Source organism: Lutra lutra, chromosome 7 (assembly GCF_902655055.1).
Source record: "Lutra lutra chromosome 7, mLutLut1.2, whole genome shotgun sequence".
NCBI lineage: Eukaryota > Metazoa > Chordata > Mammalia > Carnivora > Mustelidae > Lutra > Lutra lutra.
Window position 1 is genome coordinate 44,040,964 of NC_062284.1, and position 16,015 is coordinate 44,056,978.

Here is a 16,015-nt window from a genome sequence, read left to right on the forward strand (position 1 = left end):
CCCTTTGGCTTTACTTGAACCAGGAAACCTCCCTTCTAAGAGAACTTGATCTGGATGGGTTTCTGTCACTAGCAAATGAAAGAGGGCTGACCACTATATCCACAAAACAAAGAATAGTCTAAACCAGTAAATAAAGGAGTAAAGTGAGTATAACAGAATGCACCTCCCCCCCCCCCCCCCCCCCGTTGTCATCCATTGAGAGCCTCCAGAGGGTTTAAGAAGGTAACCATCACCACTAACATTTCTACAATGCCTATGGATTTCGAAGTGCTTTCATATTAAGCATCTCATTTCATTTTCTCTACAGCCTTAGGAAATAGCTTGCTTTATACCCATTTTACAGATGAGAAAACTGGGTCGCAGAGAGGGAGCAGTTAAGCCGCTGAACCAAAATCCAGATCTTATTCTTTAGATTCCCACAGTCATAGTTCCTGCCTCACATAATGCTTGCCACTTTATAAGACACAGACCTGTAGCGCAAGCCTTAATATTTAAAAATCCCAGATTTTTATCCACCGTCTTGTTGGGGGGAGGGGAGTGGTCTGCATAGCAGATCCTCTAAAATACCAATCATATTTGCCTCTGGTCTGTATGGCGTGAAGAGAACATGACTGGGATTCAAGTTAGAACGGCACTCATTCTTTTCGAGATCTGTAACTGAGGGGCTGAGGAAGGGGGCACAGAGGTGGTGCCGGGCAGGAACTGCAGGCGAAGCCAGATAACGCACCCTGCAGATAATCCACAGGCTACGCCACAGCCGCGTGAAGCAAAGAAAGCATCTCTGCTCCGGGTCTGGGCGGAAGAGATGCGGTAGTCCTGGGACTCGGATTCAGAGGTCTGGAATTGAAAGGCGCCCACACACAAAGAAACCGTGAAGTTGAGTTCCGGCGGCACGACACGCAGAGTTCGAAATCGAGCCTTCCTTCCCGGCCGGGGTGGAAACGTCTAATCACCCACTCCCCCAGCACCCAGCGGATCTTCTTTTATCCCCTGGGGCTGCTCGGACAGCTGGCGCCGGGCACGCCCGAGGATCCTCCAAGGAACTACAAGTCCCATCTAACCCCGGGACGCGGGCGATGATGACGAAGCCCCAGCCGATTGGCCGCGCGGGGCGGGGCGCGCAGGCCTTCTTCAAGGGAAGGGGCGGGTCGCAGGGCGGGGCGAGCGGCGGTGGCGAGGCGGACACGCCCCCTCGTCCGCGGCCCCCTCCCCGCCTCTCTCCGCCGCTTCTCTCGCTCCCGGGTCAGAGGGCCGGAGCGAGAAGATGGCGAAGACGTACGATTATCTGTTCAAGCTGCTGCTGATCGGCGACTCGGGGGTAGGCAAGACTTGCCTCCTATTCCGCTTCTCCGAGGACGCCTTCAACACCACCTTCATCTCCACCATCGGTGAGGGAGGGGCCGCGGCCGGGGACGGGGAGTGAGAGATATGGGGGGCGGGTGCAAGCGGGCCGGGGAGAGGGCTGGAGGAGAGCTTGGGAGCCCCAGGGAGGGGACCCTGGGGACGGCAGGGTGGCGAGGGCAGTAGGAGAGAGTGAAGGAGTGAGGGAGAGGGGCGGGCGGGGACGTGAGGTTGGGGGGGCGGTGAAGAGGGAACTTGGGGGCAAAGGAAGGGGAAGGGGAACCAGAGCAACAAGGACTAGGGGTATTGGGGGAAGTGAGAGGGTTGGGGGAGTGACAGGGAAGGGTCTTAGCGGGACAGAGTGGGGGGGGGCGGGAGACACGAAATCTCATAGAGAAAGAGAAGGGGATAGTGGGTGTGAAATGGATTAAAAGACAGGAAAGAGGAAGGAAATGCGAAGGGGGAAATGAAGCTTCGGGAGGAATGGGAGGGACGTGAAGTAAAAGAACAGAGGACACAAGGGACAAGAAGCGAGAACCCAACAATCGGAAGGGAATTGAGAGGAATGAGCTATCAGGAGGTGAGGGATGAGGGGCACTGGCCACAAGAGGTCTGGATCTCTTGTCATGGAGGGGTGCAGAACAAATATTGCAGGATGGGGAGAAGAGTTCGGAGGATCAGAGGTCAGAGCGAGGACAGGTGGTGGAGAAAGTAAAGGAAAACTGGGTGTGAGATAGAAAGGAAAAGGAGAAGCAGAATATACAGTCCAGAGGTTAAGCAGAGAAGACAGAGAAAATGGGAAAGGGAGAGGAAGTGGAAAACGTGGGGCACCGGACTTTCTCCAGTAACTGGGAACCCTGGTTACCATTTTCTCTCTCCCTTTCCTTTGACTCAAGTGCAGGAAAAAGATCAAAACGTGACTAATGGTGGAATAATGTCTACAGAGTGTAAAGTGTTCTGTGAGCATTAACTGGTTTTAAGAGAATTGGCGACTCTTGGGAATGGTGTGATCAGGAAAATATGGTTCACTCCTTTACTACCATCTCCTGAGAAGCAACACTTGTCAACTTTGTAAATTCTTGGGCTTGAATGTTTAATAACTTCTCAGCAGAGGAATTGATCTTACATTCTGCCAGACTCCCTATGCATTTTGCCTTGGTTTTAAATATTGCTTGCTGAATGAATCACAACATAACAGTGTACCCCCCAATTACTTTGAATTGATTAATCGTTTTACCTGATATTGGCGGGGAGCTGTCCTTTCTACTTTTGTCCTGGCTGACTTTGTGTCCAGGTAAGGAGATAAGTAACTTAACATAAACTGAAGAGCAAATCAAGGCTGGTTTTAAACTGCCGATGCAAGTGACCTTAACATCATTTCCTTTGTTAAATAGCTGCAGTTAATTAAATACCGTAAGAATTTTATCTTTCAGTTGTCTGGGTGATGTTTGTAGTTTCTAATAGTAGCTCACTTAAGCACCTTTCACATGGTTCTTATAGCATATTTCACTGTGAATTTCTGGGATTATTATGGTGCTATGGTAACAATTGTATTTGAATACTGTGTGTTTTAAGGATAATTTACCATTTAAAAAAAATATTTGGGTATGGAGCGCTCTTAAAATTGAGAACTAGGGAAGTCTATGGTTGGTTTGTTTGTTCTGGCCTCTTTCTTACAGATTGAGTGCTCTGAAACCTTCCCGGTGTTATGCTGTCTGGGCTTAGGGAAGTTTGAGTTGCAAGTTCTTGGCAGTCATTCTTGAGTGGGACTTTTTCTTTTCTGAGGAAGCAGATTTTAAATGTCATGTCTCAAGTATATTCCTAAGAGATTTGGTGGGAGCTGTCACAGCAACTAAAGGACGTTAGTTTTGGATGCTGGTACTAATTTCAAAACCCCGAATAAACCTTTTACATTGTTGAATGCATAGGGTAGTCCAGATGGCAAAGAACAATTTCTAACAAGTTGAGTGGGTAGGTAGCCTTTTGTCCATTCTCTCCGTGTATGACCCTCCCAGAAGCATTCTTCTGTGTCAAAAGTGAGTGAATCTCAATGATGCGGTTTCTCTTAAGCTCCTTGGTTGACTTTCAGTCATTTGAAATAGCTTTATTGGCCCCCCCCCTTTTTTTTGCCTTAATTTTTGTCCCATATTTCCTGTAAGGGTATCTGCTTCCTTTTGTGATAGTAGCTTTTAACAATTACTTTTCTTGGGGCGCCTGGGTGGCTCAGTGGGTTGGGCCTCTGCCTTCAGCTCAGGTCATGGTCCCAGAGTTCTGGGATGGAGTCCTGCATCGGGCTCGCTGCTCAGCAGGGGGCCTGCTTCCCTCTCTCTCTCTCTTTCTCTCTCTCTGCCTGCCTCTCTGCCTACTTGTGATCTCTCTCTGTCAAATAAATAAATAAAATCTTAAAAAAATATACTTTTCTTGCAGTTGGCTTAGAATCTTTTTTGTGTGGATTTTTTTTTTTTTAATTGAAATTGGTTCTGTAAAGGGTTGCAGCTATGAAGGCAGGAAAACCAGTGTCCTGAAACTGTTGAACAGAAGGCAGACATTAGTTGGAATGAGTCTCAAATGTGATTTTGGTCTTCATATTTTCTGTGAGGTGGATGTGGTTAAAAGAGGCTATGAGCTGCATTTTCAGTTGACATGGAGGAGGGGAAATCCATGCCTCTTATTGAGCCACAGAGCCTGACAGGAAGTGGTATCACACTGTCTTCAAACAGCAGAAAATTTTTTTTACCTGAAACCTAATGCTTTGCATTTGAAATTAAGCTGGGAAAAGAAGGTGAATATTAACACCATACTCATGAAAAAAGTTCCACACATTCTTCACTAACCACACACGTAGGCATGGAGTGTCCACATCTTTAGCAGCAATATCCACTCCCTGCCCCCCTCTCCCGCATCCACTGGTCATCTGAAGTTGTTGAAGTAAGAGTTGGTGGTCCATCTCCTCCCAGTCATAATTATTTTTGAGATACCTAGGTGTATAAGTTCTGGGCTTTTCTGACTGGGTTTTGACAGGGTCTGCCACAGCCTTGCTGACTAAACTTGATAAGGTCAACATCACAGGAAAAAGCCATTTCTTAACACCTGAGGTTTGTGTGTGTGTGATTTGGTAGATATGCATGTGTGCTTGTGTCTTCCCACGCAGATACGTGTTTAGTTTTAATATTGCTTTGTCAAAGTTCAAGTCATTTTTTAAAAAGGCATCTGCCATCTTTAGATGGTCTTTGATAGTGGTTAGGCCATCATGAAAGGAAGGAGACAGTCATTTTGGTTACAGGTAATGGCTCTCCCACAAGTACTTTTTTCTCACTTCTTTAAGGTTCTGCTACCTTCTCTGAGATCCCAGCTCTCCTCATTCTCTTTCTGCTTTTGGGGGTGGTGGAAGGTGCATTGTCTTTCATCTGACCCATTGCGAATCTTTCAGTGTATCAGTGGGATAATACTCGTTAACTACTGAGTTGGGAGGGTATATCCATTTGAAATTATAGGCCCAGTGCCTACGACCAACCAACCTTCCAGTTCAGAGGTTTGAGAACTGAAAGAAGTTTTTCTGTTTCTTCTTTCTGTTAAGACTTATTTATCTATTTGAGAGAGAGAGAGACAGCAGAGTGAGAGAGAGCACCAGTGGGGTGGGCGTGGGGGGTAGTGGTGGGAGGGGCAGAGGGAGAGGGAGAAGCTGACTCCCCACTGAGCAGGGAGACTGATGCAGAGCTGGATCCCAGGGTCCTGGGATCATGATCTGAGCCTAAGGCAGAAGCTCAACCAACTGAGCCACCCAGGTGCCCCTGAAAAAAGTTTTTCGATGAGCTCCCCCAAGCCTCCTGCATAATCATAATTAATGTTTTAAATGTCTGTAAGATGTGATGTTAAGACAACTAGGAAACAGTAATGCCTGTGCATTATATTTCCTGTGGGACGTGGGTGCAGTTTACTATTGATAGGAGGCCATACCGACACCTTGGAATGGCCTGTACTGAGCAAGGTGGTCTAAAGAGAAAACCCAGCCCTGTCCTTTAACTGGACAGTTTGAGCGTCATTCCTTTGCTGTCTCTCCCCACCCCTCCCCCCCTCTTCCTGTCAGGGTATTTCCTGAGTGGTTTCATTATTTAGTATGGTCGTAGTTTGACAGTAGAAGAGTTGGAGATTATCGACTTTCTAGCCCTGCCCCAATTTTGTAAGTAGGAAAGCTAAGGTTGAATTGACAGTGTCAAGATCACACAGCTGGTTGTAGCCCCTAATTCAAGTCTGCGTGACTTCTCACTGCTGCTATTTCTGATCAGTCTGTCAGTCTGATCGTCTCCATAAATCCAAGTTGCCACCTTTCCTGGGGAGGAATTAGGTTTTGCACTTAAACTTTTCTGTGAGGATTTCTCCTGGGATAACTCTGCATATGATAGCCCTCTTTTGCCTGTTTCTTTTGTGTCCCTAGTTACAGGTTGGGAGATCAAAGTGCATCCTGTCATTAAAATTCCTTCCACGTGCAAAATAGCTAATGAAATCATGTTAATAGCAGTATGCTGGTTAATTGTTGCCGCCTGGTCTCATCAGAGCACTTTTAGATATTTTATTCTGTAATGTTGCATTTTTTTCTTGGATTCACTTTTCCTAAAATCAGGGATTGGCAAAGAATGGCGCTGGGGCCAAATGTGGCCTGTAGTTTTTGTGCCCATTGACAAGCAAAGAATGCTTGCTAACATTTCTAAATGATTATTAAAACATAAAACAAGGACTATGCAACAGAAACCATATGTGTCCTACAGAGCTTAAAAATATGTACTAACTGTTCCTTTACAGAAAAAGTTTGTCGACCCTAACCTAAAATTAAAAAACTTTTTTGGGTTGTTAACAATTCAAGGCTGTTATCAAGAATTACTGACTGAAAAACAAACTTCGTCATATTTACATTTTTATCCAAAATGTCATTGACATTTGACTAAGCATCAGCCAAATACGTAGAGTAAGTGGATTTTAATTTTCATAGTTGTTTTCCTTGGTTTCAGCCTCTCACACAGAAATATGCAAGGAACATGCAACTTCAAATTGAACATTTTGTACATAAAGCCTTATTTTAATATCATTGTGTTCTCTCGAAGCTGTCAGGAGATTTTCCATCCAAGCCATAGCTTTCCTGACAATACTGTTTCAGAAAAAGTAGAGCTTAATGCTTGACAATAAAGGGTTAAACCTAACCTCCTCAATTCCTGTTCTAGTGAGGGAGAAAAGCCATTCAGCAAATAGAGTGGGTGTGGGGAAACTGAGTCTTGGACACAATATGGATATGTTTTAAGACTAAGCGTACTTTACAAAAAAGAGTTTTGCCAGCTGTTCTGCCTGGCAGCAAATCAGGGAGAAGCTTTGTTTTGGACCCACTGAGAAAGCTGTGGGGAAATAGGTTTGGATATTGTCTTCAAGGGAAATAAGCCTAGCCTTTGAAGACCAGAAAAAAATTAGCAGTTGATTTTTGAGTTAAATCTGATAACTGCATCTGAAAAGAACCATGGAACCAGAAGCAGAAGACCTCCAGGGAGCTGCTGGCACGGCCCAAGGCTGGGTCTTGTTGAGGCCTGCCTGCCTGCCCGCACGTGGAGCCATTCTGGGGACCAGCTCTCTTGTGTGTATTAGAAGTGGGAGGATTCTGCAGGAAAGAGATTTCATGCAGAATGAGGAGAGGCTTGGAGTGGGGATGAGGAAGTGGATTTCAGGTGGTGATTAATACTGTGGAGCCTAACATAATAGGGAGCTTCTGAAATGTAAGTAGCCGTTGAAGTGGACTGTTTCACGTCTGGTGTTAGGGAGAGAGCATGGTGAATTAAGGGGAGCAGTGGGTCTGCAGTCAGTTTACGTCCTCGCATCTGCCATTACTAGTTTTCTGGCCTTGGTGAGTCACTTGTCCTTCTAGAGCCTTAGTTCCTTCATCTCTAATAGAGTCTAATATTATACCAACTTTTCAGGGTTGCTGTGAATTCCCTAGGGCAGAAATCAAGCCTTATTTACCTTTTAAGTCTCCAAGGCCCATGTTAAATGACTCATCAGCTGGATGAATGAATGGCTTGGTGGATAAATTGTGAAAGCCCTATATGAGCTATAAAGCATTGCTTGAATTTTGGTTATTATTCTCTTTCATAGTATTATAATTAGATTTATGTTTGAGATATGATCAAAAGTGCTTAATTGGAATTCTTACCACAAGAATGGTATTTTCCCCAGTATAAAGTGTTATATATCTTTCTATTATCTGTTTTAAAGGGATGTTTTAGAATAGGTAAGATATCACTTATCTTTCAGTCTCCATAATAAGCTGTTTGACACCCGGCTTCCAATCCCCCACTGACATAAATACCAAATAGAAAATGAGTGAAATCACTGGGTTTGCTTTAGAAGAGCCATTTCAGCTTTGTCTCTGCCCATTAGCTTCAAACAATGCAACAGATGCCTGTTAACAGTTTCATGCCCAGTTTTAATTAGCAGATGGAGCTCTGTTTGTGTCTGTATTCTGCCCAGTGCTTGTTTGAGTGACAGGGTAGTGAGTGGATTGGAACTGGGCTGGGCATTTGGGTTGAATAAAGCCAAATTCTGTTTTTAAAGAGATGAATATAAACATTTATTGTATAGAACTTCTTGTGTATCTCACTAGAATGGCACAGGGTCTGGAGTAAAATGAATGTTTCCAGTTATGTTTTCTGCTCTTATTACCGTTCTAAAATTACATAAGGTAGAAAAAAATGACCACCTTATGGCTTAGATGAAGGGCTTTACTGTCATGAAGTGGCTTTCTTTGAAGACCCATTTCAGTATTTCAATATTGGGCAGAGTATGTTGAGAAATATGCAAAGCTGGGATGAAACAGACTTCAGCATGAATGCCAGCATGGGCAGGAGTGGTGGCGGCCACCCTCAGCGCTGTGTGGCGTAGAGCACTGAGCTTGGGAGACCCTGGGGGAGACCAGGGGCTGACGGGTCCCTGACCTCTGCCGTGCTGAGGGAGGGAGAGGGCGGGAGAGGGCGGGTGGCTTTGCCCTACACATTGGCCATCTCTTCTTGCAAGGGAATAGGTTTTGCTGTCCATCATGTGAGGGCTAAATTTCAGTATTAAAAATACTGTCCGGGGATGATAATTGGATGTGTTGTATCTGGAGATGTGTCCTTATCCTCTGTTCATTTTGTGTTTGGGGTTTTTTTCTTATTTTGTGTTGAATTAATAGGAACTTTAAAGAAGGTAGGTACTTGATTGTCTTTAGAGGAAGAAATGTCCGCTTTTTTTTTTCCTTTAAAGTTACTAAGTTACTTGGGACTTCCTTTGAGAAGCCACATAAAGTGGTGGGGCGATTGGAAACTATTCTCTGCAGAGAGACCTGTTACAGCAGACCTGTTACTTGGCGGTGATGAAATACCTTATTTTCTTGTGGTCGTACCTGTAGCATTCTGCATCAGTGTGATTGGGTGCTTTGGTATGTACCTGTTGCTGAACCTTTGGACATTCTCCAAGTAGCTCTCATCTTCCTCAGCCCAGAATGTTAATTCTCCATTCCCAGGAAAAAATGCTAAATCTCTATGTCCTCACGTTCATCAAATTTAGGCTTGCTATCCCTAAGAGAGAGGCTAGGACAGCTCTAGTTGCAGCCCAGTGACAGCATTGCAGGACTTTAAAGCGCTTGCTTTACAAAAGTCGGGTTAGGGATGGAATCCCACCTCATCACGATTGAGGAAAACCAACTGCAAAGCAATTAAGCAATATGTCGTGTTGCATAGCTTTCTGCTGGCAGAGCTGGGACTGGCACGACTTCCCCACATCATGTTGTGATTTTGCATATTTTGGCAAAGAACTTGGCAGTGATTATTTTAATAACTTATAGATGTTTTCCTGATATACGAAGTAGAGGGACATTCTCTAAAATACCCAGTCATGTTTTGACATGAAATATCGGGTGATCTATTTAAAAGTTGAATTGCAAGAGTCTGTTTCTTATGGCCCTATGCAAAATTTATCTGGAATAGGTATTACAAAATATTCCAATCTCATACACAAAAATACGCAAGCTCCATCACAAAAAAATAAATAAAAGGGTTTGTATTGTAAGCAGTCAGTGACTAACCCTACTGTAATTTGTTTGTTGCCTATGAATTTGGATGGGGGTAACTGTTTATGGTTTTCAACAAGGAATTTTTTACTTTTTCTTTTCTAAAGGTCTCTGAATAAAATCTTGAGATGGCATGGAAAACAATTTTTTATTGAGAGTTAACTCCTTCAGTTTTGGAATGATTGAGACTACTGTCTCAGTTCAGACTCCACTAACACTTCACCCTTACCAGTTTTTGGGGGAGAGGGGTTGGATTGGGAAGAGGAAAAGAATGAAAATAACAGGGGCGCCTGGGTGGCTCATTGGGTTGAGACTCTGCCTTCAGCGTGGGTCGTGATCTTGGGGTCCTGGGATTGAGCCTCGAGCCGGGCTCTCTGCTTAGCGGGGGGCCTGCTTCCCCATCTCTCTCTGCCTGCCTCTCTGCCTACTTGTGATCTCTCTCTCTCCCTATCAAATAAATAAATAAAATCTTAAAAAAAAAAAGTTACCTAAGAATGAAAATAACATTCTACCCTCCACCCCTGTCCATTTCTTTGGCTACTCCTTCAGTCTCTTTTGGTTTTGTTAGTAGTTGGAGAAACTATTGGGAAAGGAGTTAGAAACCTCTGCCTGTGAGAGTGTGAGGACTGGGGCACCTGGTTGGCTCAGCCGATGGAGTGTGTAACTCTTGATCTCGGGGTTGTAAGTTTGAGCCCCACACTGGGTAGAGATTACTTAAAAAATCTTTAAGAAAAGAAATAAATAAAAGGGTGTGAGGATTAGTAGTGACTTTTGACTTCATTGCTATCTACGTTGTTTAGAACTAGTTAGTAAAAATTTAGTGCTTGTTTCAGTCACAGACAGTAACAAACAGTGTCAGATGAGGTTGTTGTCCACAAAAAAATAATTTGAGTGCATTTCCCATTTTGTCTACTTACTATTGTTTTGAAAATTTCCAATCTTACAGAAGCAGGGAAAATTGGTGGGACTGGCAAAATCTCTTTTACTTCCAGAAAATTCCATCATAATCAAATTTTAAAACATGCATACATAATATCAGTTGTGTCTCTATCTTTGCCCTTCAACCTTCAGCTTTGACAAATACTATTACATTTGAAATTTGTGTTGTGATCTAGAATATGATTTACCACAATTTTTTGTTCAAATCATCTTTTATTGCCAAATATGTAATACTGTGAAAAACAATTGGTGTGTTTTTGCAATCAGCCCTGCTTAAGCGCTTCCCAAGGAGTGAGACTGGGCCTGTTTTCTCATTGTGAAAGGCAGATACAGGCTTCGATGGTTTTCATACTCCCTTCTGGCTGCAGCATTCTATGAGTCTATGAAATCAAGTAGTGTGTGTAAAGAAAAAGGGTTTGTCCTTTCTTTCTTCAGTTAACGACTATGGGCAAGGGTTCTTTCTGCAGGTGAACACTAGTGTCTTGATGTCATGAAGTCAGAAGGAAGAAATAGTAGCCCTAGTTAATTCAAGCCAAGCCTGTGTTGATCTTGTAAATCAGTTAAATTTTTTGTAGTCCTAAAGAGATTGCTTAATGAATTTGAATCCTGTGCTCAAAAAAATGCTTTGGTTCAGGGTGCCAGGGTGACTCAGTCGATTAAGTGTCTGGCTCCTGGTTTCTGCTCAGGTTGTGACCTCAGGGTCATGAGATCGAGCCCCATCTCAGACTCCACACTGAGCCGGGACCCTGCTTAAGATTCTCTCTCACCCTCTCCCTCTGCCCCTCCCTTTTCTAAAAAATGCTTTGGTTTGAATAATAAAACTGAATGTCACCAAAAATATAACAACATGAGAAGTTGGAAAAAAATACTTCTTAGAGAAGAGATGCATAAAGTATTTTCAACTTATCTCATTTTCTTTACATAAAACATGGTGAGGTAGGTGAAAAATAATCTAAAAAGATAAGAAGCTTTTTGCTGCTTAGGTTTGCTGGTACTGAACTTCATTTGACAGATAAGGGACAGAGGCGTGGAGACAGGGAGATGGCTCCAGGTCACACAGAGCCAGATCTTAAGCAGCAGGTTTTGGATTTCAAGTCTCCTTTCTCTTACATCTCATCTGCCTTTACTTCTCTTGCTATGAAAATACAAAGAGCATAAAATCTGGACATAGTCAACATTCTGTAGAAAATTCAGGCATTGAACCAGAGATATAGGGTCCAAGCACATCTCTAGAGTCCTTGATTAACGGAATGCTTTTGGTCAAACCTTTTAGCTCCTTCTCATGATCTTTACTTTCTTACCAGTTAAAAGGAGAGGCTGGGGTGGGGTGAGGTTGCTTGTGAAGTGCAGGGTGGGAACTGCAGAGATTTTGTTAGTCATTTCCTAATGTAAGACACTAAGTCTTTTTCATTTTCTCTAAATTCACTCATCCAGCAACGTTGTTTCTTCCACAAAATTTTGAGAGGGGAAAGAGTAACAAGTATCCAGGCAATTTAACACAATGATGAAGAGGGCTCCAAAGGGGTTAAAAAAAAAAAAAAAAAAAGAGGTTGTGAAAGCTTGGAGGTGAGGTAGAGGAAAGTTTCTAGGAGGAAATGGCATTTAAGCTAAAATCAAAACCTGGAGGAGGACTTCGTTGGGTAGAATGAGAGAGTGTGGGGGGACGGAGGGCTCCTGCCGCACGTGCACCAGACAGCACAGCCCTCTGGAGGAACTCAAGACATCCTGTTTAGCTGAAGCCTCAAGTGAGATGGGAGGTGAAGTTGAAGGTAATTAAAGGGCAGGTTGTAATGGGCTTTTAGACCTGCTCAAGAGTCTGGACTCTGTCCTGAGAAGGGCAGGAGTCACTGAGAATTTTATGCAGGAGACCAGTTAGATCAGCCCACGGTATCTGTTGCCTTTTACCTCACTTGGACCCTTATGTTCACCAAGTGCTTTCACTTATATTTCAATTTAAACTCCTCAGTAATGAAATCTATGGATAGACATTGCTATCTCCCTGTTCTGGAAGCTCAGGTCCTGAGAGAGTAATTGACTTGATCAACAAGTAAATCTTAGAGGGGCCCCGACCACACTTTTGTCTACATCAACCTGTTCTTCCCAGAACAGGTTCTGGAGTTTTCCGTGGGAGGGACTGTACTGGCACTGAGGCTGGAGTAACAACCGTGTAAAGTGACTTGAGAAGTGTGTTGCATGGAAAGATGAAATCACCTTCTCCCCAGAGAAGCTCTTATACAGCTCATGCCAACATGCTTCACCTTGCCTGTTGACCCTGGGAGGTCAGTGGACCTGTGGCTTGGGGTTGTCTCCTGGCCTCTAACCCCGTCCCTTAGAAGGCAGTCAGATATGTGTACAGCAGAATGGAGGCAGGAAGGGACAGAGTTTAATTATGAATCCAACTCTCTCGTGAAAAGGGAACTAATTGTAATGGCAACGCAACGCTGCCTCTTCACATGGGGCCATTGGTTGTTACACTTGTACGTTGTTGGCCTTAGACTGTAATGTGCTAGGAATAGCTGCTTTAATTGTAAGCTTCTTTCCTTTGGCAAATTAAATTTAAACTTTGTGCTAGCCTGTCCTGTTCTTTTCTGCAGGGTGAAATCATCTCTCCTCTGGGTTTTGTTTGTAAAGCCCTGTTTGGCAGTTTTCCTCAGAATCGCAGGGCATTGTAGACTGAACTAACACCTGATTGGTTTGCTAGCCCTGAGTTTCCAGAATGCTGCTGTGAGCCAAAAAGCAGAAAGGCCGGAGCAGCTAAACCTGATAAAACAAAGTCCCATCTGCTAAAGCTCATGAAGTTGCCTGCTAGGGGAGCCCCTGGGTCTCTCATTTTAGCTTTGCATTCTGGATTTTTACAGTGGGCATTTGTTTCTCTGAGCCTTTAGGAGATTAGGAGCAGAGCTGAGGTTCTCCGAGAGGCAGGCCACCAACATCTAAGAGGAAAAAGTGGCAGTATGCCACTGCAGCAGGGATACTCATTATAGGAGTGTGGGCAGCTCAGTAGTAAACTTCCTTGGGCTTCCATTTCTTCAAAGCAAAAACAGAGTGTTGTGAGCAATACACTCTAAAGACCCTTCTAGAACTGATCCTGAGTGATAACCAAAGGATTCACTGACAAAATGGAAAAATAGACTTAGGAACACAAAATAACATGGTATGGATAAAAGAACTTGGGCTGCTGAGACAAGTTCAAGTTCAAGCCCTGTTTGAGAGCCTTGGGCAAATGATTTAAGCATTTTCCTTATTGATAAAGGAAGGATAGTAACTCCGTTTCAGGATTTTGGTTTCATTTTATTTTGAGAATCAAATGTACCATCATGTGTATGTTATCTTCGGCACATGGGACGCACACACGAAAAGGCATGTGCATGAGTGAACTCATTCCCAACTCACTGAGGTAGGCCCAGACAGCTGTGAGGGAGGACCTTGACAATCCCCTGGGACTTCATTGTTAGAGCACTTGCTTTTAATAAGAGCTAACGTTTATTGAGTGCTTACTATATATACTAGGTACAGTTCTGGGCATTTTACATGGTTTACCATTTTTCATGGATTGATCCATGTCATTCACAAAACAACCTCTTAGGTACATTCTGTTATTATTCCCATTTTCCAGAAGAGGTAATGGAGTCACAAAATGGTTGAACAACTTCTCAAGGGCACATAGCTGGCAAGTAGTGAAACCAACCCAGATCTGAATCCAGGTAGTCTTATTCCAGAGTCTGTTTTTAACCACTGTGCTTTTCTACACCACCAGTGACTCAGAAATATTTAAAAAAAAAAAAAAAATTAGTTATCTTCAAGGATGCAGTGTGGTGCCAGGTGTCCTGACCAGGTGGGCAGTATCACCAAGTCTTTTGACCTCCTTGGTATCAGTTTTCCTTTTGCCCAGAGGATGGCTGTGAGGTGCTGCAGAGACAGTGCTGTAGTACAGTGCTCAGCACAGGGGCTAGTGTGCAGCCCAGCTCAGTAGTTGGTGAGGGGTTTTGTTTTCTCCAGGTAATTTAAGAGGCACTTGTTAGAGTGAGTTCCATAAAAATTATGAATGGGAACATTTTGGTTACTTTGTGGGGTGTGCTTCGGTTTTCTAGAAAATTCATTCTGAAAGTTGTGGCCCACATGAATTTTACAAAGCCAGAATTAGAAATATTTGTCTTGAGCCTCCTTCTCAAAGTGAAGGGAATTGTCCCTGGCCTTGGCTGGCTTTAAGAAGGTGTCCAGGAGCAGCCCTTGATATCAGGGGCAACATCTCAGTGTAATTAATGTAAGGAGTAAATTTTGTGCAGCCTTCTGGCTACTGCAGACTCCCAGGGCATCTTGAATTCTTCCGTGGGGCGAGAACAAAAACAAAAACAAGACACAGTGCTCAGTACCCTGTCTAGGAGGGACAAATGTTTCAATTTAAATATTCCAGCTCAATGTCCTCTGTTAGGGCCCTGAATTTTAAGTACAGCGAGTTTCTGAGTGAAGTCTCCTGAATTTTAATGAGTTTGTTTGCATACATGAATTTGAACAATACATTAAATCTTGAAACACCGTAGCTGATTTTAATGGAGTAAATTACCCAGCTTGAAAGTTAGTTGATAGGCTTTTCTTTACCAAATAATCAAGATGATGATGCTTTAATCTCAAAAAAGTCATTAATCACATTTTTACAATATCGATACATGCCATTATTTTTTTTTAATCATTGAACTATCTCATCAAGAGAATTAAGGGAATAAATGTGTCACTATGAGTGTAAAGCATGATTTTTCCCCCTTGGGATAGTTAGTACTTAACAAATGATTACATGGACATGGTAGGCATAAATCTGAAATTGGGTTTGGTTTTGTACAGTACTTGCTTTGGAGCAGGAAGGTGAGGTGAGATTCTCTTCACTAGCTTAAAAGTGGGTTTTTTGTTTGTTTTTGAAGATTTTATTTACTTATTTGACAGAGAGAGATATCACAAGTAGGCAAAGAGGCCAGCAGGGAGAGAGGGGGAAGCAGGCTCCCCGCTGAGCAGAGAGCCCCATGCAGCACTCGATCCCAGGGCCCTGAGATCATGACTGAGCCGAAGGCAGAGGCTTAACCCATGAGCCACCCAGGCACCCCTTAAAAGTGTTTTCAAACATTAAAAATATACATATAAGGCTGGTACAGGAGGTGGCGGGGTCTGCATCATGAAGGGCCTCAAGGGCTAAAGTAAGGAGCATAGATTTTTTTTTTTTTAAGATTTTATTTATTTATTTGACAGACAGAGATCACAAGTAGGCAGAGAGACAGACAGAGAGAGAGGAGGAAGCAAGCTCCCTGCTGAGCAGAGAGCCCGATGAGGGGCTCGATCCCAGGACCCTGGGATCATGACCTGAGCCGAAGGCAGAGGCTTTAACCCACTGAGCCACCCAGGTACCCCAGGAGCATAGATTTTATTCTGACTCTAGTTGAAAGAACATAGGCAGGGTGATGTGCATATGGTTTGTAATTTTAAAAGCTGTCATGGTTTTTTTTTTTTTTTTTTTAAAGATTTTATTTATTTATTTGACAGAGAGAAATCACAAGTAGGCAGAGAGGCAGGCAGAGAGAGAGGAGGAAGCAGGCTCCCTGCCGAGCAGAAAGCCCGATGCGGGGCTTGAACCCAGGACCTGGGATCATGACCTGAGCCGAAGGC

The 16,015-nt window shown here is 43.6% G+C and overlaps 1 protein-coding gene across 1 annotated transcript in view; it reads left to right on the forward strand.

Annotated features, from left to right (window-relative positions):
• Positions 1 to 1,166: 1,166 nt before the first annotated feature.
• Positions 1,167 to 16,015, forward strand: part of RAB8B (RAB8B, member RAS oncogene family) — a 58,960-nt gene continuing 44,111 nt past the window's right edge. The window contains exon 1 of the mRNA XM_047737907.1: positions 1,167 to 1,388. Coding sequence (XP_047593863.1) covers positions 1,265 to 1,388 — 124 coding nt within the window. The 5' untranslated portion in view covers positions 1,167 to 1,264. The remainder of the gene's footprint in view (positions 1,389 to 16,015) is intronic.